The sequence below is a fragment of the Artibeus jamaicensis genome, unplaced genomic scaffold (assembly GCF_021234435.1).
Source record: "Artibeus jamaicensis isolate MK-2021 breed Jamaican fruit bat unplaced genomic scaffold, CSHL_Jam_final scaffold_1019, whole genome shotgun sequence".
Taxonomy (NCBI): domain Eukaryota; kingdom Metazoa; phylum Chordata; class Mammalia; order Chiroptera; family Phyllostomidae; genus Artibeus; species Artibeus jamaicensis.
Window position 1 is genome coordinate 23069598 of NW_026522025.1, and position 24721 is coordinate 23094318.

At 40.3% G+C, this 24721-nt stretch overlaps 1 protein-coding gene across 4 annotated transcripts in view; it reads left to right on the forward strand.

The window, feature by feature from the left end:
- ST6GALNAC3 (ST6 N-acetylgalactosaminide alpha-2,6-sialyltransferase 3) overlaps positions 1-24721 on the forward strand; it is a 498049-nt gene that overhangs the window by 197221 nt on the left and 276107 nt on the right. For all 4 annotated transcript variants that reach the window (XM_037132828.2, XM_053655626.1, XM_037132829.2 and 1 more), the window contains exon 2: positions 12073-12267. In XM_037132828.2, coding sequence (XP_036988723.1) covers positions 12073-12267 — 195 coding nt within the window. The remainder of the gene's footprint in view (positions 1-12072; positions 12268-24721) is intronic.

Consider the following 24721-nt stretch of genomic DNA (forward strand, 5'->3'; position numbering starts at 1 on the left):
TGTTTTTAAGTGAGGAGAAAGTGTGTTTTCTAAACACCATCTTATGGAGTGGAGGTTAGGTGCTTGAGAATAAATGAGGTGTGGCGGTAGGTGGCCTTGCCCTTGTTGCTGCTGGAGGCCAGTGGATACGCTGTTGAAGGAGATGAACAGGGCTCCAAAACTGTTTGTTGGTTACCCATGTGTTTCCCAGGTTTGTGTACATGAGGCTTCTGGCTTGGCTGCTTCTGCCAATGGGGAAGCATTGGTGAATAAGATGGATAGAGTTTCTATTTTTCAAGAGCTCACAGTTTGGCCGGGAAAGAGATATTAAGCCAGTCCTTGTAATAGTGAACAGAGATATGCAACGGAGATTCGGTGTGTCATGGGTAAGCCTTTTAGGGGCTGTGGAAGTTCAGTCATTGAGACCCAATTCTACAGAAAAAGAACCACTGAGGCTGGTTCTTGGGCACCAGAGCAGAGATTTTTTAGTTGGCATGTTAAGATTTAGCACAAGTTTACTACCCTTCAACTGAATGTGTTTCTAAAATTTGAGGAAATGGCTTTTTGTTTTTTCACAACTATTTGTTGGTAATTTTTTTTCCATGGAACTACCTTTGTGTATAATTTTATGATTTTGTTTGCTGATTAAACCTGAATATTTAGCTTATAGAATGAGCAAATAATCTTCAGAGAAATCTGCATCTTTAAGCAGTCACATATAAGAAAACAAAAACAGTTTTGTGTTTTCTTATTTGAAGAAATGAAAAATTTCAGACTATCTTTGCTTTTTTATTTCAGGTTTTTCAACAGACTAACTCAGTGGACATTTAAAATTCTTATTACGAGTGCCAGGGCTTAGTGGCAAAAGTTTGAACAAGTGCATTAACACATCAGTGTCCATATACTATGGAAGACTGAACCTGATCTCATTCTGTACAACTGGATAAAAAATATGTGCTCTTCCTTTTAGACAAGGGTTAAAAAGAAAATCATTTCTTTTGCTGCAACATTTTGCTCAGCAGGTGCCCATAGCTGCAATCAGGTGGGCTTTGGTGAGTGAAAGATGCTATCTACCAAGTCGAAAGGTCACAAATTCTCACCCAATTTCTGTTTCAATTTCATAGACACTGGGCTCAGTTTGTGAGTATTTGAAGGTATGCCTAACTCTGTGACAAGAACTGGGCCTGGACCCAGAGGAGGAGCGAGACACAGAGCTGTGCCACAAGCCTACCTTGTAGTGACATCAGCTCTGGCCAATCAGGGCCCTTGGGTTATCACTACAGAGTCTTAGATTTGAGAGCCAGCTAAGATCCTAAAAAGACTCCATTATACAGATGAAGAAATCGAGGCCTAAAAAGAATAACAGTATATGCTGTGGTCACATGGATTATAAGATTTATCAAGACAGCCTCTGGCCTCAAGTCGTCACCTGTTTTGTGCAAGGGAGGTAATATTCCAGGCTGCACTGATTAGGACCATCACTGCCTTGAGCATCACGATGAAAGGATTCTGAAGTTGCATCCTGACTCAGGGGGAAGTGGTGCTCTGGTTGATGAGCAATGTCTATCTGGGGAGAATGTGGGGGCATGGTGTGCTGTGTGTGAATTTGATTGAATGATGAAGGTTGATTGGTAATCAAATAATGATCATGATATGAAATATGCTGCAGAACTAAGTGCTTTAAAATCTTCCCAGAGGGTCAGGACCATTTCACAGAAAAGATGGCGTTTGGATTTCGTTTTGAAGAATAAGTATCAGTTTTCTTGATGAAGAAGGAAGAGAGGAGGACAGTTTTTGAAGGAAGAATAGCTTGTGCAAAGGACCTGATAAGTGGAGAGAAGAAGGAGATTAATAATTCATGATTGCCTGCTGTGTGCTAGGCACTAAGATAGGTCTTTCATGTATTATCTCATTATTTAATTTTCACAATGACTCTTTGATTTTACACATGAAGTACAGGGACAAAGAAAATTAAAATGCCCAAGGTCATATAGCTGCTAAGTAGAAGTGAGATTTTAATTATTGGGACTCTGAAAGTAACTTTAGTGGTAGCTACTCAGAGGGACAGTGTAGGTGAGGAAGACTGGATTAGGGAGGGAGGATATGACTGGTTTGGATGGATTTGGATGACTGAATTTGAGTTGTCTCTGGGACATCTAAATAGAAGTGGCTAGTAGGTTATTAGAATACAGCACTAACTGATCTGGTTATGATAAATATATTGAAGACTCACTGGTAACAGCACAAGTCTAGCCATTTTCAGGCTTCTGCTTAAAAGGGGGGTCTTTCTGCCTTTGCTATCCTAACACAGGAGGCTATAAGTAATAAACTAATATAGTTTATGTTACATGAACAATTCAAATACTATCAATGCAATATTAAATCCAGAACTGACAGGAAAATGGTCTTACTTAGAAATTCAAGCATTCTTGGCACAATACTATTTATTATCACCAGGAGACCTGTGCTTTGGCAAAACTCTGCTCGTGTTCAGACTGTTTAGTGTGTGAGCGTTCCTCTGTCAGAGTTCAACTTTGATCTACAAGAGAACAGGGTCTATTCCTTAGAAGGATGCTGGGAGGCCCCACAGTTGGCATGTGGCCATTGGGATGGGGTTCAACATACATGTGCATGCAGGGTCATCTGACCGTGTTTAAAATGGGAGGGTGTTTTGTTTTGTTTTTATATTTGTGCAGTCCGGACCAGAAGATAAAACCCCAAAGGGTTTTGACATTAGTGAATTTCAGTGTCCTGGGCAACTCCAGGGCCCCTTGTCTTCTTTTCTTTATGGACTTGCACTTGTGCTTTCTTTAGGGTACAGGATGCGAGACAGGCATGTGAAATAGCCCGGGGCTGATCCTCCTTGTTCCCTAGGATGATAATGAGGAGGAGGATAACGATGACAACAACAGCTATTCCTAGGATGACAATAAAACCCTATTTTATTGATGTTAAAATGTTTTCCCATTTTTCCACATCTGAGATGGGGGCGTGTCTCATACTCAATACCACCTTGCAGTTGCTATTAGCCTGCAATAAAGTTAAATTCTTCCAGATAGGATTTGGGTCATTTCAGTGGCTACCTGGGGACATTACCAACCTGAGACCTCTTCAAATTGAATGATTTACTGAGTTTTTTCTTAAATCACACTGGCAGTGTGAACTTGTATGAAAATCTGCCTGAATACCTACCTGTGGTTCACATTCTCAGGAGAGATTATTTTCTCTTTCTCTCTTCTTGCTGTGTCTTTCTGAATGTACACTTTATTTCTGGGATATGCTAACTTTAGGGGAGTAGCATTGTGGTATCTCAGCTTTTTGCCAAGATCTCTTATTAATCTCCCCATCTTGTTTTTCTTATCATATTCAGAGTAACGGTATGACTAACAATCAATACACCTTAGATTTGATTAAAGATTGTAGCAATACATTTGACATTTACTGAGCATGTTCTCTTTGCTAGGTAGTACTTTAAGGCTTTTTATCTAGTAACTCATGTAAACCTCTAACAGTCATATTAGGTTGGTATTGTTTGCCCCAATTTCAGGTTAGAAAACAGAGGCACAAAGAAGTTAAACTAGAACTTGTGCCCGAGCTCACATGCACTAACTTGTTTAATGTAGCTTGGCCCCCCTGAGTCTACTGACAGGCTGCTGGTGGCAATCTGTTTTCATTCCAGTGAAGTACTGGAATGAAAGTACTGGATTCTCACCAAGCACACCGCTCAGAAAATGGACCATCGTCCTTATTAGAAAGACAGAGTACCCTTTTCTTATCCGTTTTTCATTCCCTGATGTGGGATTCTTGCTTTAAGTGTTATCCTCAGACAAGAGTTAGTTTTCTAAAAATATATGAATTCCTGTCTTTTCATTATGTGTTGTATGAAGGATGTTGCTCTAAGCAGGTTTAGTCCCACTCAGGTCTGCAAGTTCATTCTATCAGAAACTACAAAGCAATTCTCAGTAAAAGTCCAGTTCAACAAATATTCAACTTTTTCTCACTTTACTTTATATTTTCAGTCCAATTCCTCTTCCACCACCTACCACATCAAACTACACAGAAATCTTCTAGGAAGGTGAATTAAGAGGAAAAAGAAAAGAATAATTTGTGGGTTTCCCCTTATGAAAGATGTATTTTTCCTAATGATCCTGGTCTGATTTTTCTTTTTGGATAATTTACTGTGTATCTTTAGAAGAGAATAAGTTTTCATTTCTTTATCCTTTTTTCTTTCTCTTTATTTTTTTCATTTCTTCCACCACTATTTACTGAACTATCTTCTAAATTCATGATACTGAGTTTGATGGTCTCAGTAGTAGAGGTATTTCTCAGACTTTGTTCATGTCCTCAAGATATTTTTTTAAGACAAAGTTATAATAGAATCTTCTCCTCCCTTCCCCCTCCTCCTTACTTCTTTTCTCCATCTTTCTTCTTCACCCACCTTACTCCACCCAGCCGTGGGCTGGAAGACAGGGAGGAAGTGAAGACTTTGGGGAAGAAGCATCATATGAGTTGAGTTATATAGGGTCCAGCAGAAGTCAGGACTGCTTGAGTGTGGTTGGTAGGGTAATAATATTGATGTAATAATTTATAGTTTTAATTTGAACATTTCACTTAAAATGTCATATGGTATGCTTGATATTGTTATGTTACAGAATTACATGCTTATGATTTTGTAATAAGGGAGTTTGTAATAAAAGGGGGCATTGTTTGTGCTGGACCTTGTATTTGATCTTGCATAGATAGGGATGATAGAAAACAGCAGGGTGCCCATGAGGAGCAGCCCGGACAAAGTCACAAAGACCAGGTAGCCAAGGGGCTTCAGAGAATGGTGAGAAGTCCAGCCTGAAACATGGAAGGCATGAGAAGAGAGATGAAAGATGAGACTCAAGCATACAGACCTCCCTTCTTCCTTCACTGGTAATGGGAAAAATCATGTGAGGTGATAGCTCTGAATGTGCTTGAAAAGCTTCCAAATGCTGTTTAATGCAAAATCATGTAGGTTCACAGAAAAATAAGAGGTCCCAGTTGGTGTCATCATCATTGTCCTCATCACTGCCATTCCCTTCATTGTCATGATACTTCCGGGAAGGACTTCCTCCCTAATGGCTCTAAGATGACAAGAATTTATCCTCAGGCTCCATCTCAGTGTCTCGAACACCTCAAAAGTAAGAATTGTATGCTCAGAGACAAACTCATTTCTTCAAAAGTGAAAGATGCCAGCGGATGTTTGCAGAGACCGAACAAGGCCAGCAAAGGTCAGGTAGGTGGTGAGGACACAACAAAAGCTCGGGGTCTGATTATCTAAGTACCTTCATTGTCCCTGGTTAGTTAGTACCTCTTTTCCCTCAACAGGATGCTGGGGGCACAGAGAGGACAGCAGGGGGACTGGAACACATTCCTTCCTGTAGGGGAAACATCACAGAAAAAAAAAACCGACTTCAGGGCCATCTACCCAGTCACTGATGCTCTCATCATGTGCACCAGCTGTTTGGACTACATCATTCTCTGTCTCTCTGTGCAGCCACACTGAGGGACTGCGTTCTGGGCCCTTCATGCTGCACACTCAGCGTCTACCTTTATTGTTCCCTTGTGTTTCTGAGGAGCTTTGATTTCTTTCTGGTATGTGAAAGGACATATGCTGAAGCAATTCCATAAAGATACAGAGACAAAATGAGATAAAACTGCTTTTATATTTTACAAAACAAAATGAACTCAGTGAATATAGCCGTGATTTTTTATTTGATTCTGTAGCAGTTTTAAAAGTCAAATCTGGCCAGGAAAACCTAAATCCCCTCCTCAAATAAAATAATGTACAGATGTGTTAAAAAGTTTTTTCATTATGGTTTTAAAATAGGTGCTAGAAAGTTCAGTGGGACTTCTTATGGCATCTGACAAACTTATAGTGCTCATGTTTACTTGAACTTCCCTAAAGTGTTCGCAGCTATAGGAAGTCTCTGTTGGGAAAAGACATGTCTGAGGAAAGTTTGGCTACCTGTAGTTTTTCCCTGGGCCTAGCTTTTTGCACGGAATAATTTGTGTCTGTTGTGCCCATGGGGACTCTATTGCCTTGGTTTTGTTTGCTGGATTTGTGAATTCTTACTGGATTATACCATGTCTGAAAGTGACATGTTGATGAGGACTCCAAAATCTTAATGTAGGTTGCCATGTAGATGGTGTCCCACCAATTTTAACCTCTTTTTGCAAAACAAAACCATCAGTGTTTTGCCGTTTAACTGCATCTTCATGAAATGAAAGGATCACGGAACTGTGGGGCTGAGAGAGGAAGACAAACTCATTCTATCAGGCCGGCTCCCATAAACTGCCTGCAGTAAGACACCATACTGTTGACTGATGAAAGGCTCCTAATGTCTTCAGCAGAAGTGAAAGAATAATTGCATTATTTTCCCTGGGTGCTAACCAGTGGTTCCCTGTAGTTGTCTTTTTAATACTGGGAATAAAGCCAGATTTAGGCAAAATGAATTAAATTTGTCCACAAATTACTGATTTTGAAGTAAATATAATTACCATGCTTCAGATCAGTCTCTTCATTTTCCATATGAATTAAGTATTTTGTTTATTGGCAAAATGTATTACAAAATCTACTTAAGGGCTAATACCAGTTTTTAAAATTTATGAAGTAGCTTTATAAGAACATTCCCATTGGTATGATTAACAATTAACAACTTAGTTAATTCAGTCACTAGGACACAAGCCCAAGTCAGATGATCTGAATTCAATACCTGTCTTTCCTGCATCCTTGTTTTGTGACCCAGGCCAAGTCACTCAATCTTTATACTGATACATCTCTATTTTTTTTTGGTCTGGAAAATGTGAATTGCAGATGTATTTCTCTAACTGCTAACATTCAAATATTTTCTATTAAGACTATAATCATTATTTATACATATACACTCCATCTGGATTTTATTCCTAATACCCCTAATAGGAGAATAAAAGCTAATCTCTGAAAGTATCAGTTGTACTTTTTATATCGATAATTTCATAGTGATATGAAATAGTGATATTTGCTGCTGTTGTCATTTACCCCCCAAAGGGTCTTTCTCACCTCCCCATCCATTGTTCACTCCACTTCCAGAGTGAGCATTCCCAAACCCAGCCTGATCCCATGTACCCCATGGCTAAGCCATTCTTGGGTTCTACAGGGTAAGTTCAGCCTCTGTGGCACGATGTAAAAGACTTTGCATGATAAGGTCCCTTCTTGCCTCCCTAGTTCCACATTGTCTGCCTTCTTCAAAGCCTGCTCTAAAAATCTATTTCTTTGCCTTACTATATTTTCTTCATCAGCCTCTGGATTCTGAAATGCTGCTTTTCTCCTCTGTTAACCTTGTTAGACATTAACTTCTCTCTTCTTGATGACCTCAGTAATTCTGTCACCAGCCATAATGTCTAAGGCTGCCCTTGACAAGCTCCTGTGTGGACTCCACCGATCTAGGACTATCCCCCTTGTCATTGCCTTCCTTTTCTTACCCTCCCAACAAACCAGTGAGTTTTCCCATAGTTCAGTAGAGTTCAACAAGCAGCATCCAAAGAATTTGTTGATTCAATAGCTGAAACAAAACAAGTAAAGACTTCATTTATATACTCAGAGCTTTACTAATTTATCCTGTACAAATAGGATCTTTACTGCATTCAGAGAGAGCCAGACTTGGAGCCCGACCAAGGGCACGAGGTAGAACTGCATGGATTACACAACTTTTTTACATGGGGGAAAAATTTCTATTTGATAATATCACAAAAAGGCAATGGTAGGGGCTCATCAATATATGGGATGATTGAGCACTGATATAAATAATACAAATGACAGCATATGTATAAAAGTATATATTTTATCCTGGTAAGAAACTACTTTAGTCATTCAGTAATATTATTTAAATAGAAAAATACACCTCTGTGCTGTTGTGTGTATTTCTGAAGAAGAAACAAAATGAAATCTAGCAACTGACTAAATTAATAGTTAAAGACTATGGCTAAAGACTAACTGTGGTAGAAAAAATAAAAACATACAAATGTAAATATGGCTTCCAAATTTGCAAGCTGTTTCTTCCAAATCTGCAACTGTTTTCTTTCTAAATCATGAATTCTCTGTGGGCTTTATTTTGAAATAGGTATTTCTACTGTAAGTCTGATAAATGGTATTTCAACTCTAAAGAGCAAGAAACTGGAATGCCACATTTTTGATGCATATTTTTGCAGCACAGAGGGGACTAAATTCTAAATGTCTCAGCTTTAAAAGCCCCTTCAGACTTACCCAAAATGAAGAACCAAGAATGAGAAAGCTTTCCCTAGAGCAATTCATCAGACCTGTTTTGGCACAGTGACATTCTTCCAGAGCTTGAGTGGATAAGTTTCACTGAATAGTTCAAGGGTTTGCAGCTGCTTGGAATATTTGAGGAAAAAAAAGATGTCTCTAAGTTCTTTCATGCATTTACATGGGCTGGCCAGTCCTCACCAACTGGCTAATGTCCACCCAGGCGCTGATAATTAGTAGTTACAGCACAATGATGACATCTGGTTTTTGTATGCTCGCTGTGTGCCCGGACCTATGCTCTGCATGTCCTACATATTGTGTCATTGCACACTCTTGCTTTTGATGTTAGGGGAATGACTTACTAAGTTTATCAGTTTTTTTTTTTTTTTTTTGCAATATGCAAGTGTGTCAAGTTGGGTCTTCTATGTTATAAATTTGACAAGTCCTTACTCTTATTTTCACTTACCTAATTTTTAGTTGTTGAATCTAGGAGATGCTCTGATTACTTCAATAAAGGCATCAGCAATCACTTCCATAAATTGTTAGACACAGAACGCATGTATGAACAGGTAGCATATTCTAATTTGCTTCTAATAGTGTGTCTTATTGGTTTTATTTCTGTTTTTCTACACCTCACCAAGTCTATATATACATAGTACAGATTTAATGAGCAAGTGTGACTGAATACATTCATGTAAATCATGACTATCAGTATTTCCTTACTTCTCCCTCCCCCCTCCCCAGACACATACTCTTACTGTGTTCTGGTATATGTAGACTTCAAAAAGCCTCATCTATGGTTTTTGCTTTACTTGCTGAAGCTCAAAGTCACAATCTGGCAAAAGTGACTACAACAAAACGCATATTCATGTTAAGTCCTGTTGTCCTTGCTTGAAGTTATACTGTTTCGAGTGAAGTTTCAGGACGGTTTTATATCAGCACTATGAGGATGCTTTTGTGTTAAATAAGAGTTTGGGAGTGTGAAGAAAAGTAAAGAGTCAGGTCCAGACAGCACAGTAGAAACTGGGCTGGAAGCCTGGGCTATGAAAGGGACACCTCTGCCCATTTCAGGTCAAGCACAGAGGGGTCAGTGACTGGCTTCCACTCTCCATTCGCTTGCCTCACCCTCTTTGTGCTTGTGACTTGGTTTCCGTCCATAGAGCATGAGAGGCAGACATGTATGACTAGGAAGCAGGATTTTACAACTATGACTTCATCCCATATTGAAGTTTCTCTCAGAATGGTTGGTTTATTTTCTTTCATGTATGCATTATGCATGTGTTGCTATGCACAATCAGATAACCCACAAAGGCCAACCACACCTTTGTCCCCAAACCCTCAGCCATGCAATGCATTGTGACAGCCAAGAGAACCTGAGAGCCGTGCTGGGCTTTGGAGTAGATAAAGGCACAAATCCCACCTGGGTCTCCTTCAAAGCAAGCTGCTGTTTTGCAACAAGCTACCAGATGGTGATAAAAAACATTCTTACCTGTTTACTCAATGGGTGACTGGCCTCTTTGCTTTCATTTAGCCATCTGTTCTGGTCTATGTCCCTTTAAACTTGTAAAATCCATCACCTCATTTAAACTGTTACCTTGACTTATTGCAATGTTGTGGACAGAATGATTCCACAGAGGAGCAAATTAAAATGTTTTTTCATGATTAGAAGCTTCAATGCAGTAAGGCTGTAGTAGTTAGTGGTAAGGTGAGGGGTTTTGAGGAGGCAGAACTCAAGGGACTTTCAGGTGATTGAAAAATTAGGCTGTTAGACAGTGGGCTGGGGACATTGCAAATGACTAGGGCTGAGCAATAGCAAAAGATTCCTTTGGGTGTCTGGTTTCTCGGGGCTTATTCTTCTGCCCAGAGACAGTGGGCTCAGGGAGGATACAGGGGCGAGTTTTGGGTTTCTTTTCTCATTTTGGGACATTTCGTGAAGAGAAAAAGAAACCTGATTATACCAGGAAGTAGTGAGCTGAAACATAGCAATTACCTCAAAAATACTTAGTTATTCTCAGAAAGCTATTTGTCATCACTTAAGTTTGAAGAAGAATCAGAAGCCAAGCCCAACTTTTGGGGGAACATTTCATTGCACCTCTACCCTGGATTTGAAGGCAGAGTTCTTCCTCAAGTCTGCCTTCAGCTCCAAACTTGACCTCCCACCCACTCCTTGACAACTCCATCAGATGACAGGCCAGTCCCTGAAAACTAAGACTTTGAAAGCCAAGGGCTTTATCTTCTTATTCTCTTACACCATTTTTTTCTCTGACCGCCTTGGTTTTCCCTGATATTGCCAGTATTATTTCAGTTACTGAGGCTCAAAATATCAGTTGTCTCTGAATTTTCTGTCTTCCAATTCTATCCAATCAGTAGCTGAGTTCTCTGCCTTTGACATCAGTGGAGTTTCTCATGCTTTTTCCACCTTTTTATTCCCCTGCTACTGCTCTAGTTTTCCATCCCTCTTTACCTCTATCCTAGGCAGCTGGAAAAACCTAAGTAGTTGCTGCCTACCTTTAATTTCTCCCTGCTCAAAGCATCTTAAATGCCAATGTTTGATTATGATTTATAACAGTCACCTTTAAAAAGGTAAACAAAAGCCAACTTTAGTTCACCATCACCTAACAAACTCAATAGACTTCTCAGCTTGGTGTCTGAGGCAGTCCATCAAGTTATCATCCGTGTATCTAGCCTTTTCTTTTTCTCTGTGCACAGTAAGACTCAGTGCTTTGTGGTTAGGAATAACCCTATGTTTTCTTGCCTCTTTGCTCTGGTTCTCCCACCTAAAACTTCTCTCACACATCTTTACTGATTAAAATGCATGCATTTTATCAAGCTCAGTTTCAACGACATCTCTGCTTTCTCCCACCCCAATCGGATGCAGTTGCTCCTGCTCTTACTCCATAGCAACTCACTTAAGGGTTTGTTCTTATGCTGCTTGGCATTGTTAGTTTTTTCTACCCTCATGTTAGTTTTTTTAACCCTCACCCAAGGATATGTTCACTGATTCAGAAAGAGAGAGAGAGAGAGAAACATCAATATGAAAAAGAAACATCGATTAGCTGCCTCTGGCATACACCCTGGCCAAGGATAGAACCTACAACCCAGCATGTGCCCAAGTGAAGATCAAACACAGCACATTTGGGTGTACAGGATGATGTTCCAACCAGCTGAGCCACCCATCCAGGGCTGTTTGCTTTTTAAATCTTACTGGTGCATATCCTATAGCACAGGTGAAAGTTTCCTGCATGTAGAGGGTGCTAGATAAACACACAGGATAATGACTGATAGTGAGACTTTGTCTATAAGAATGCAAAAAATGTGTCAAAGACCTGGGAGACACCAATCAGTATGACATAGCATACCCCAGCTCTCTAGGAACTCACAAGTACACGAAGGAAAAGTGACATAAATAATCATACAATGAAAAATACACAAAAGAAGTGCCTTCAAGGTATGGGAGTGGTAGGACTTCCTACCTCTAACAGGACAGATGTGTTGGGGGTGAAGAGATGGTGGCTGAGGGGGAATTGAGCTGTTAGCAAGGGCTCTCTATAGTTGGCATTGTCTTTTGGGGGGGTTTGAAAACTAAGTAAGTGTTGTCAAGGAGGATAGGTAAGAAAGGGTAGGAATGGAATGGAAAGATAATCTAACTAACACAACCTAATTGCCGAATAATCATTTTCTGTTTCCAAATAAAAATATCTTGATTGACAGCATCCTTTGATAACTTTGCAATAGAAAGGGAGAGGAATAAAGGAACCTCTGCAACTGCTTTTCGTTGGAAGTCACTCATTCATTTTTCTTCTCTTCCTTAAAATGTCTTGCAGAGAAAGTCTGTGGTTGCAGTGAGCTTCATAGCAGCGTTTCTCTTCCTGCTGATCGTGCGCCTTGTAAATGAACTGAATTTCCCGTTGCTGCTAAACTGCTTTGGACAACCTGGTACGAAATGGATACCTTTCTCCTACACCTTCAGGCGGCCCCTTCGAACTCACTATGGATATATAAATGTGAGGACGCAAGAGGTAAGACCTCAGAGGGTTACCTAGGATTCAAAAGTGTCCATGGTAACTGCTTTTCTTTAGGAGCAAGATGACCTTCAGTCACTGAAGTTACTCTCTCCGCCCCACTGAGCTTCTCTGGGTCCCTGACATTTTCTGTCTTCTCATTCTTAGACATTTACTGACATGTGTTCAAGTCTGCTGTCCTTCCTACATCAAATCTGATTCACTGGCTTCATGTGGAGTTGAGGAAGCAATTATCTGTTTTCCTAGTGCTTTGTTGCATAGAATACATATCTTTCCATTTATTAACTCCGATCAGCAGTTACCAGCTAGAGAACTGGCCGGCTTTATTTCCTGGAGGTCAGCTGGTTGGAGACAGCTCTTTGTAGAATTGCAGAAAATCATTTATACTTTTTAAAACACTGTAATTCTTAGACCTGGAGCTAGAAGAGGCCAAGCTGATTTTAAAATTCTTTAGTGGCTGCAGAGATAATGATATTTAAAGAGTTCCCAAATTTAAAGGGGTTAAAATGATTTAAATCCTGTAATCACAGAACCTCTAAATCATTGTAGCCAGTTGATGGTACAGAAGACAGTGAAGGCAGATCGGCAACTAGAAAGTACACACCGTGCCAACACTTTTGCAAGCCAGGGTTTGTATTGCAGAGAGAACCAAAGGTGTGAAAGGTATAAACGTGGTTAATTAAAGTGTTTGCACTGTTTGTCATGCAGTGGGATGAATGTGAGGTTAATATTCATAGAGGCAAAGTCCAAGCCTGTTTGAAGTTGTCAATAACATGGGTACAAGTCCTCAGTGTATCTACATCACTGAGAGGGTTTTGGATCTGATCTTGCTGAAGGGTTATTTTGTAAAGATACTAGAGAGGAGAGTTACACACAGAATGCTACTCCTGTTCTGAATGTTATCGTTAGCATCAGGAGGGGTGTTAAAAGCTGGCTTGGGCCTTCCCCTTTTGCAGGCAATACTGTACTCAAGTCTTTGCATCTGGTTAATTCGATTCTTGGAAAATGATTTCTGTATCTGCAGGATTTATAGACTTTTTATTAGATCTTTATAGTTAAAAAGAAAAAGGCACTATTAATAACACAAATTCTTAGGAGCTTTACTTGATGTTTGTCCTTTAATTGGCTTTAAATTATTCTTTAAAGGGCCCATTACTTGAACTTGTTGCTTCTCCTAATAAATTGATTACTTGTATAAAAATTATCACAGAGGATAGTTTGTCTCACTCTCATGTTTTGTTACTTTTATTTCTGGCTGTCACTTAATATCCTGTAACTCTTCTGGGTCCCGTTAATCACTTCACAAGTGCCTGTCACAGGCAGAAAATGAAACATGAGACTGAAGTGTTTCACAAATTACTCTCATGAGAAAAACCCCCACCCAAAATCAAGGACCCCTTCGTGAGTTTAAATACAAATGAGTTGGATTTTGGGGTATCAATGGAAGAACTGGCCTAGGGAAGCTGTTATTAGATTTGTACTAACCAAGCTACCTTTCCTATACTTTTGGTGTAGTGTTTAATACCATGACTTTACTACAGGATATCAATTATTATTTTGATCCTGCAAAGTCTCTTTCTTGGGAGGAAGCATGAGTACTGGAAAGAGTGTTTTTTAGGGTTTAAAGGCACACAGGCAGGCATGGTTTGGATGAAAATAGGGATAACGATCTCAAATAGCAAAGTTATCATGAGGATCAAACAGAACAAAGCACACGAGGGGCCTAGTTTCAGACCGATGCTCAATGAATGCATTTCTTTTACCTCTCCTACGCTTATCAGTTATGACTTGAAGTGCTCAGTATGAATTACACTAAAATACCAAAGTCCAGAATAACAGACATTGTGTTTAAATTTCAAAGAATCTGAGTTCAGGGCAGTGAACTTACAAAGGAGCTCACAGTCTCATTAGAAATCAAGGTTTTGCAACCTAAAACCACAATGAGAGGAGGGGAAGAAAGCACAAGGAAGTGTCACTGTGCACCAAATAGCAGACTGACAAAAAACTAAGAGTTGATAGTAGCAAGTGTTGGTGAGAATGCAGAACAACAGAAACTCTGGTAGGTGGAATATAATAAACTGGAACAACTGTTTTGGAGAAGACAACTTCCCACTGTTGTGTAAAGTTGAAGACCAATATTCCATGCCATGCATTGCTAGTCACGGACACATTCACTCAGACAGACTTGGCAGCACAGGCGCTGGCAGGCTCGGACGACAGGTACGGCAGCGTGGTTCATAATCACCAGGCCCTAGAGGCAACCCAAACGCCCATCAGTGGACAGTGGCTGAAAGTCGTGCTCCATGCACTGGAATAACATACAGTGATAAAAATGAAGAGACTGTCACTAGATGTGACAACATGTGTAAATCATGACCATAATTTTGAAGGAAAGAGGCAAAAATAAAAGAATACACACAGTGTGATTTCATTTGTAGATCATAGGAAGAAGCAAAACTAAATAATGTTGCTTGGGGTGATATATAGGAGTAAAACTAAAGAGAAATTAAAAAGTAAGGAAATTATTATCATATAAGTAACAAGAGAAGTAACTCTGAGAAAATATTTGGTTCGTGAGCAGCATGGGTTCCTGGTATATCAGCAAAGAGCCTATGTCTTCATCCAGTTGGAAGTTACATGGGTGTTCACATTCTAAGTATTTTTAAGTATACATTTGTGTCATTTTCATTTTTCTGCACGTCTATTTTATAATAAAAAATTTAAAGTATATTCTGTGCCCAGTAGGATATTTATTGACCAGGAATCACTCAAAGCCTGTCATCTGATTTAATAGCAAGAAATGACTTAAAAGAAGCAGTGAGGCATTAAGCTAGTGAAAACAAACTAGCAATATTTGAAATATGCAGTTTCATTTTATATGAAGACTAGCAGATATACAGGGACCTTATTCTAGTCTACTCGTGAGAGCGAGGCCCCATATTGGAACACGAGTGCAGGGGATGAGCAGAAAATTTTGCCTGGGAGTTGAAAAACAACACCTACATAAACTGGCTTTTTCTCCAGTTCTCAGCTAAATTGACAGGATAGCAGAATTTGGGGGCTGGGGCTGTCTACTTCCCTCCTCATTGATTTTATTTTTCCCTCTCACAATCCCAACCTCCGCCATGGGTGTTCACCAAATAATAGCTTCAGGTCAATCCTTCCCTGAGATAGCTGCATTAAATAAGATTTAGGAGGAAAATGTTTTCAAGAACCAAAGTAATATAGCTAATATGATAGGTGGTAGATTTTATATTCTGGGGCAAATAGCTTCAATAGTGACCTTCGAACCTTGCTCCAAAGGCGGCCTGTGTCCCTGTTCACCCTATTCATGTCTGGAGAAGGGTCAATAGCCTTGGCTGAGCTGAGTCAAGTGAACACCAAGCGGATCTATTTATTTTAAGGTCTTGGTTTTGGAGGTTTTCTCAGAAGTTTTTCAGAAGAAAGCACAGGCTTGCTAGACTCGGGGAGACTTGCTAGAAAGTTTTTAAACCTGTGGACATACCTGCAGTGATTTCCACATCTGGAGTGTCTGCAAACACAATCATTGTTGATGATAGTTTTACTGGCTGATGCTTCATCTGGACCACACATTGCTGTCCCTAGACAAAGACTTTAGGAGTGGAAACACTTATAAGAAAATAATGTGTCTCCACTACTGTCAAAGACAAGGTGGAGGTGGAAATGGGGGTGGCTGAATTAGGTTGAAGACTTAGTAGATGCAGTAGAGAACTGGGTTGCTTGGGAGCAAAATCTGATTCTCTGGTTATCTTTACAAAACAAATGAGAGGAGCTCTACCCCTTTGGCGTGGCCCAAGGGGAAGTACAGGCGACCTTGAGACTCTCTGACAGCCTGCCCCGAAGGCCTTACATAGAGCAAGTTACATACACCCAGTTCAAGCTCAGCTTCATTTTATCAACTCACCCAGTTTGTGAATGACCTGTCACTAAGGAAAATGAAAGAAGTAAAAATATAGGGAGCACAGAAAGGACAAACACGTGCACCTGTCTGCATTTCACATTGCTACAGTGAGGACTATTCTAGAAGAATTAGAACAAAAAAAATTAGAAAAACAGCTCCGTCTCTCTAATGACAACTTAAATACAGTGCAGTTGGTGATTGGCTCCCAGGCTTTGCCCTGTCTCTTTCCCTGTAACCAGTGCTGGTGAAGGTCCTTATGTTTAGGGGAAGGGAGGTCTTGAGAATCAGGGAAGCTAAATGAGTGCCAGATAACTGGGTGATTGCTGAAATCCTGGATTTTCCTGGCCACAGAAGCCAGAATTCTCCATCCATACCATGTTTGGGCTGACAACAACCATGAGGTAGCGTCAGTCCAAAGTTTGGGCCAGGAGTGATTTTGATTTTGCCACAAGGTTTATACTTCCCTTTGCTCCCCACCGCCATTAACTTCCTGACCCCACGCTGCCCAGACTTGCCCTGCCAGGTCATTACCGCATTAACAATGCAACGTTCCACTGAAACAGGACTAAACTGGGGGTACCCCACCTACAACATCAAGGCAGAGTTCCTGCATTATTGACTAATCTTAGCCGTAGTAAAAAGCATAACCCATATGTGATTGGAAAACAAATCTATGCTTAACCATATCCTGTGAACTCTACTTTCTCCTTAACAGGATTTTTAATGATTCATTTTAAAAATAATTCATTGTAGTGGATAGGGAAAGCGTAAACTACTAAAGTACGGCAGGACTTTGTTCAAGGAAGCCGTTGTTTCACCCTGTTATGTCTGTGGCAGTTTTTGAGGAAAAACGAAGAAATTAATTTCAGGTAGATTGTGTCTGTAGTTTTCAGATCATGGAATCAGTCCCGCTGCTGTCTCTGTTGTTGGGTGACCTGCTGGGAAGACATTGCTCAGAGAAAGTGACCCGCAACCGCAACCGATTTGCATTAACCACCAGATAAGCTCTGCCGCTCTGCAGAAGGCCTCCTGCAGATCTTCCTGATAATCAGTGGGGATGACAGATGTCTCCCTCAGATCTGATAAGAAAACCTTAACATACCAGACGTGTGGAGGCTTTCTGGTATTTGGGGAAGAGTGACCTTTCAGATGGTCTTTAAGCGTGCTAAGTGAAGAAGCACACCATTTCTCGAACGTAGCAATCACATTGTAGGCCTGTGTATGGATTTGCTTAATAATTTCATGAAGCCAAAACAACACCTCTTTAAAAAATGAGAACGTTTGGAAGTAGGTGAAATGAGAGTACTCAGGACCAATAGCTGTGACAGACAGGCCACACAGGCCTAATGAGAGATGCGCATAACACATGGTTGTTGCAATAGAGTTTCCCAAATTGTGGGTATAGCCACCATTAAGGAACCGAGCTGACATGCTTGGCAACAAAAGCACACAATCCACACATCCAAATAAATGTCCACATATAATTAAAGCTGGCACGAGTGGGTTTTTATACTTGGGAATATAGGCTTTGGATTTTACATAAGTATATTGAAACCAATTATATGTAAATATGATTCAAAAGTTTAAAATTCATCAATTTAATGGTTAATTGAAAGCTGAATATTCACATTTGTATCATCATCAAGCAAAAAAAAATTTTCAACTGTTAAATTGTTATAGAAAAGGAAACGACTAAATTAACACACAATAAAGATTCCTTACTTGGCATGTGCATTTTGGGTTAATCGATATTAAGATAGTTTATCTTTTTCCTAAGTGTGAGGGCATGTATTTGCTGAGTGGAGAAGAGATTGTGTTTCTCAGTCTCGCTGTGAAATAGCAACTTCCAAACAATGGCCACCTCTCGAGGCAGCCTCTGTTCCAGTGCCAGAGGAGAGGGGCGGATGGCACGGTGGGTGAAAACAGTTTTGGAAAGCAACTGTGGGAGAACTGAGATGTGTGTAGGTGAAGAAGCTGGGTGGGGTACAAAGAAGAGAAAAAATAGAGTTGGACATGTAGGAAAGGCTTAATTCTCCCTGTTCCCTTCTGGGTTCTCTGGTCCAATCATTAAATTGACATAGGAGAGATTGCCAAGAGAAAAACAAATCCGATCCCACGTAGGACCCCTACAAAAACACGAGACCCAAAAGGCAGCCATGCGACTGAGGCTTCTCTACTATCCTGAGCCACGGGATGGAGTAGGAGGCTTCAAAGGAGGGGAAGGCGATTCACGGGAAAATAAGAGGAAATTCACAGGAGATTTGTATATTTGGTATCATGTACAAATGTTTCCCCTGCCAGGAAGACAGGTTTCTCAGATGAAGACGTTTTATCTCTGGTAATAGCCCTCTTCCTGGTACAGGACGCCTTTCTGTGTAAATTTCCCTCACAAACAGGTAACTTGGCTATGTTTTCAGTTTCTCCTGTGTCTGCAGCTCCAAAGAATCCTCATGCCAAAGAGGCACACCTTGCAGTGGCCTGTCCTGCTGCCTTTCTGGGAAAAGAGTGGAAGTTCAGAATACAAAGGTCTGTCCAGAAGGTATCCATCCACACACCATGAAAAATAGAGGCATTTATTAAAGAAGATACAAGACACCAGAAACATTGTAGGTAGGACAATGACGCCTCAGTCCCCTTCAAAGTAGGCACCTTGGGACCTCACACAGTTCTCCCAATCACCATCAGATGCTTCATTGTATTATCCTGAATCTCAATGATGGTCTGAAATCTCTTCCCTTCCAAAGGTTATTTTAGTTTTGGGAAAAGCCAGAAGTCACAGAGTGCCTAATCTGGGTTGCAGTGAGGCTGAGTCACCTGGGTGATCTGATGTTTCATCAAAAAACTGCATGAGATGTGATGCCTGAGCAGGCGCATTGTTTTGATGAAGCTGCCAATCACCAGTTGCTAGTACCTGTGGCCATTTTCATCATATTGCATCTCTCAACTGATGAAGAACATTGAGGTAGATTCCTTATTCATTGTTTGGCCTGGAGGGGTGTACTCATGGTGGACAACACCTTCCCAACAAAAAACAGTTAACATGGCCTTGATCTTGGAGCAACTGTGCCACGCCTTCTTCACCATGGGGAACCAGGTGACTTTCACTGGAGTGACTGGGCCTCCATTTTCAGATAATAGCTGTGGACCCACGATCCGTCTCCAGTTATGACCTTCTTGAGGACATCTGGTTCATTGGTAGCGGTTTGAATCAAGTCATTAGCCACTACAGCACAATGTTCCTTCTGCTCTGGTAGCAGAAGCCTCAGAAAAATTTTGCCATGACATGTTTCATGCCAAGGTCCTGTGTCATAGTCTCAGACACAATACTTTTTGGGAATCCACAGCTTCTAGTTCTTTCACTCTCGGTCGCTTTTCTTTGTTGATTGCAGCCCGTACACCTTCAATATTCTCAGGTGTTCTGCTTGTTGCAGGCCTTCCAGAATGTGGATCACTTTCAACAGATTCTTGACCATCTTTGAAGCAATTGTACCACACTTTTATTTGTGCTGCCCTCATTACATCATCTCCAAAAGCCTTTTGATTCATCCAAATTGTTTCTGTGGACGAATGCTCAAGCTTAATGCAAAATTTGATGGAGATTTGTTGCTCTACTTGCTCAGTCATTTTTTAATGTGATGGCCACACAGCACATGTGTTCATTCAATGGCCTCTACCACCCCCACTGACCAGTACAGTGAAGTTGTCATTATACACACATGTGCATTCCAGTCTACTCTTCTTGTCTGCCAGGTTACATCTAAGTCGCACAAACTATTCTCGTTATGTTAACAATGGCTTGACTTTTTCCAGAGAGACCTCATGTACACTGTCCCTCTTCCTTCCATTCTTAGCACTCCTAGCAGGACGAGGGTACTACGCCAAAGTCATAGTAAACTCCTGTCTGTGCGCATGGTCACCACTGCCTGGCTCTCCATCATTCATTTCTTACCCATCTCTAGTTCCATGACCCTTCATTCTAATGTCTGGGCTCCTCATTTTGTTGGTTAGTTATGCAATCTTGGAGAGCTCTTATCTTGTTGCTGCTGACCTGAAAACTACACAGGAGGCCAGGCCAGTTATAATGCTTCCCTCTGTGTACCCCATCATGGAAGTGGCATCCACACCCATAGCACCCTGAGACACTGCCAAATGTCTGCATGATTTTTTGTCTTTCCAGAGGAGGAAAAAAGACACATTTAGGGGCAATACAGAAGCTAATCTGACTGAAATGCAATGTATCCTGAGTTATAGATGATAAAAAAAAATTGCGGGAAAGGGAAAAGCTACAAACACTTGCAAAACAGTAATACATATACTATATATCTGTATCCATTAACCAATGTGTACAAATATACAGACAATACATCCATGCAATATATACATATATACACGCTCACAGAACAATTTATACTTTCTTAAATATACACACACATAAACTATATACCTATATATTACATTATATAAAATGGTTAATATATAATTATATATACTAATATATAATTGGCCATTTAGGTGTATATAGTGCCTCTAATGCTTGCCTGCACTCCACCACCCCTTTATTACAGAAACAATTACTACCGTCCTGACCATAAGGGTGTGTAGATGATTCAGGCTAGTTATTGACCAAATGAGTGATTGGCCAAGAGGTGGATACATGGCTCAGATGCGCCATTCTGAGCCATTCTGAACCCCCAAAACCATTCATCACATGGCGGTTAGCATTCACTGAGAATATTAGTCAGTCATGAAATACTTGCAAGTATTTGCTCTGTTTCAGATTTTATAGTTCTAAGTAATGCTGTGGGAAAGACCCTCTTTTCTTTGGTAGTAGAGTGTTGAGATGCCGTTCTCTGGGCATCAGTGGCCATGGTCCCTGGAGAGAATGAGACCAAGACACAGAGAGAGACATTAAGCAGTTGCAGAGCTAAAGTGAGGGCCTGGACCATTCTCTAGTGCTGAGCGCAGCTGTTCTCGAAGCCAGCCTGCCCCTCCCCCTGTGGTTTGGATAAATAAGCCAGTAAATCCTTTTTTTTCCGTGTCTGCTGGTTTGAATTATGTGTTGGTCGCTTGCCACCAAAAGCCTCCTAATTGATATGCATATTATACATTACAGTCATTTTAGAATAATAAGCACCGCATTCTGAAACTCACCTTTAGACAAGATGCTGCCTGGAGGATGAGAGGGACCGTTTTTTCAAACCCATGCTTGAAACTTGCTAGGAGGCCGAGCACGGGAAGAACTCGCATCCCTCAGCCCATCAGTCTGCTCAAATGTCCACAGAGATGCATGCTTTCTATCTTCCTGCAGAGGGACAAATATTTGGGAGACCAGCTTGTCTTTTGAACAAGGAAAGTAAAGGTCTCAATTTTCCAAGGTCGTAAAGCCAGCAAATGGCTGGACAAGACTGATAACTACTGAATTTCTAATCTTACTCAACTGATAAATCAAATACTTTTTAAATTTTAATTTTTCAGAAGAAATCTTACCTATTGCTATGAGACATCATCAGTCAAAATAGATTGATTTTCACTTTACAAGTCACATTTGTTATTGATGAAAGATCCATTATCATAGTTTTCAATGTAGTAATTTGTTCCCCAGGAAGACATAAGGGCATTTTATTCATTACAGAACCTTAGGTAGAAAAAAATGCCCATTTGCCAACTGCGAAGCTAATACACTTGACAGGGGTCTGTTAGAAATCTAGAAATCAGATCTCCTCATTTGAGATAAACAAAGTAAAACTAAAGAGAGCACTTACTGAAGAGCACCTGGATTTGAGAGTTGGGAAAGACGAGAGACTTAGCTCCCTACCCCCACCATGGTGAGAGTTTTTGTTCAGCATTTCTAGTTCCAGTTAAATATCCTGACAGACTAGCTAGAACAAAAACACACTCATCGTGCAGCAGTTAGCATTCACTGAGAATATTAGTCAGTCACGAAATACTTACAAGCTTTTGCTCTGTTTCAGATAATGAACTAAGGATTAACAATGAACCCCCCTTGAAAGAAAAATTAAAATTGGGGTTCACCAAGGAAGAGAGAGAGAGACAGACCTTTCTCGAAGGAGCCTGGACGAATCCTGCTGAGAGGACCTCAGCACTTCAGCCTAACAGATTCATTCTGTTGCTGTTAAGAATAGTGAACATTCAAGTACCTTGAATTAAACAATTGTATTAAATGTCTGGGAGATAATTTGTCACCAAGTAGATGGCATCATACTGTGATTTCTCATTTTCAAGAGTAGGCTTACAAAAGCTTACTTATAAAAGAAAAATATTCATTAAAGAATTTTTACCTCAAAATTAGCTATAAGCTCCTATATCAAATGTTATTCCACAAAACCTCAAAAAATGGTATGCCTGGTTAAGAGAAATCTGGCTTATAGAAATGTTGTAAGTAGTTTTAAGTAGTAAAAGAAAAATGAAATGAAAAGTTTTGGGTCCTGGCTTGTGTAGCTCAGTGGATTGAGCACGGGCCTGTGAAGCAAAGGGTTGCCTGTTCGATTCCCAGTCAGGGCACATGCAGGCCAGGTCCCCAGTAGGGGACACAGGAGAGGCAACCACACACTGATATTTCTCTCCCACTCTTTCTCCTTCCCATCCCTTCTTTCTAAAAATAAATAAATAAAATATTTTTAAAGAGTTCTGGTGTGGCAATATAGTGGTGCAAGATAACGAGATAATTCTCCTGCTATAAAACACTAGCTATTTTATGCTGGATAAAATAGGATATGTGATTTAATGCCCAGTTAGTTGGCCTTGTCAGAAACAAGGGAAATCTTCAGGCACTAGAAACTGAGAAGGTATGGAAAGAGAAGTAAACAAGAAAGCTGACGGCGTGGTATCCTCGGGTTTATCAGTGTCAGTAACTGAGGGGATGAGTAGTATGAACCCGACAAGACAGAAGGCAAAGCTGGGTTCCCCAAAGGCGGACAGTGAGGTACCTGCCCCCACTCCATGCCCCCAACCAATCAGAACTAAAGCTGGACTTTACAAGCCCTACCCCCTTACCCTAATGAAAGAGGATGTTAGGAAAGAAACCATGAGAATTGGCACCAAGAACAGATAAGGAAGCTTCTTTATAGCTTTGGTCTTTGGATAACAAAATTTATCCTAGGAAATTAAAAACACTAGATCTGCACCTTAGTGGTTAGTCTGAATTTTACTACTTGCATTGGCTAGGAATTCTGCAAGCTGGGAAATCAACCAAGAATTTGGTTCCAGCTAGTGGTAAACTGGGGCCTAGAGAACTGAAATTCCTCTGGAGGGTGTTCCCACAGCCCAGACACACGAGATTCCTGTGATGCAACCTGAAACATAAAACACAAGGAAGGGTCTGCTTACGGTGGTTATTTTCATGCTTTTCCCATAAAGATGCTTTGATATTATTGTTTGATTACGTATATTTCCCCATACCCAGCCATGGTATTTTATAACACACTGCACATCACATTTGCTCTATCATCCTTTCCAATAAAGAATTCCAAATGCCAAAGTGTAACTGGTCCAAAGGATTTGAGATGAAGTATTATTGAAGGAACTTGTGTGCTTATGCACTCAAATGTTATCTTTTTTTGGTCTTTACAGGCTGCATATTATTTTACTGAATTAACTAATCTTTCAAAGCCCTAGATCAGTGACTGTATTCCAGTGATGTTAGCTGTTCTGTGAGGACCGAGGAAGAGACTGAAATTGCCTTGGTCAGCAAGTTCCATTAAATGGTTTCACGGAGCGTCTGTCAGCTCGTCAAGTCAGGAAGTTCACTAGATCACGCTCGTTGAATCCACTGCACGCTGGGCACTGGGCTGTGTTCTCGTAAATTGTAAAGAAGAAAACACTTTCTCTCTGAAGTACAGAACCATTTTTCACAATGTTAAATGAAAATAAGCAAGAAAGAGAAGTATATGTAGAGGTTTATATCAACTCTAAATGTAGATATAGAAAGGAGGTTTGCAGACAGTAGCTGAAGGAATTAAGTGCAGTGTTCTGTGTCTGGGGGTAAATTTTAGGTGACTTTTTCCTTAAACACATTTTATAGTTTTTCTACAATGAATATGTATTGCATTTATTACTAGAAAAATTACTAGTGTTAAGTACTTTATTTTTTAAACAGTAGCAGTGAACACTCCAGAGCCGTTTCCATCAGCACAAAGGAAAAAAGAATTTTAAGGGTCAAAATACATATATTGTTTAGAGTGCTTTTATGGTCTCTTAGGCCTTCGACGGATTAGATAAGGCTCACCCACATTATGGAGGATATTCTGCTTTACTGAAAGTCTGAAGTTAAATGTTAGTCGCATCCAGGAACCAACTTTACAGACACATCCAGAATAATGTTTGACCAAATACCTGAGCCTTAGCCAAGTTGACAAATAGATTAATCATAACAGTGCATAAGGCTTTTAATAAGTCACCAAATTTGAAAATTTCTCACAAATACTTCATGGGCTATGTAAAATCATTCCCCCACATTGTATATGAAGAAATCGAGACCAGGACAGGTGATACAACTCACTCCAAGCCCCA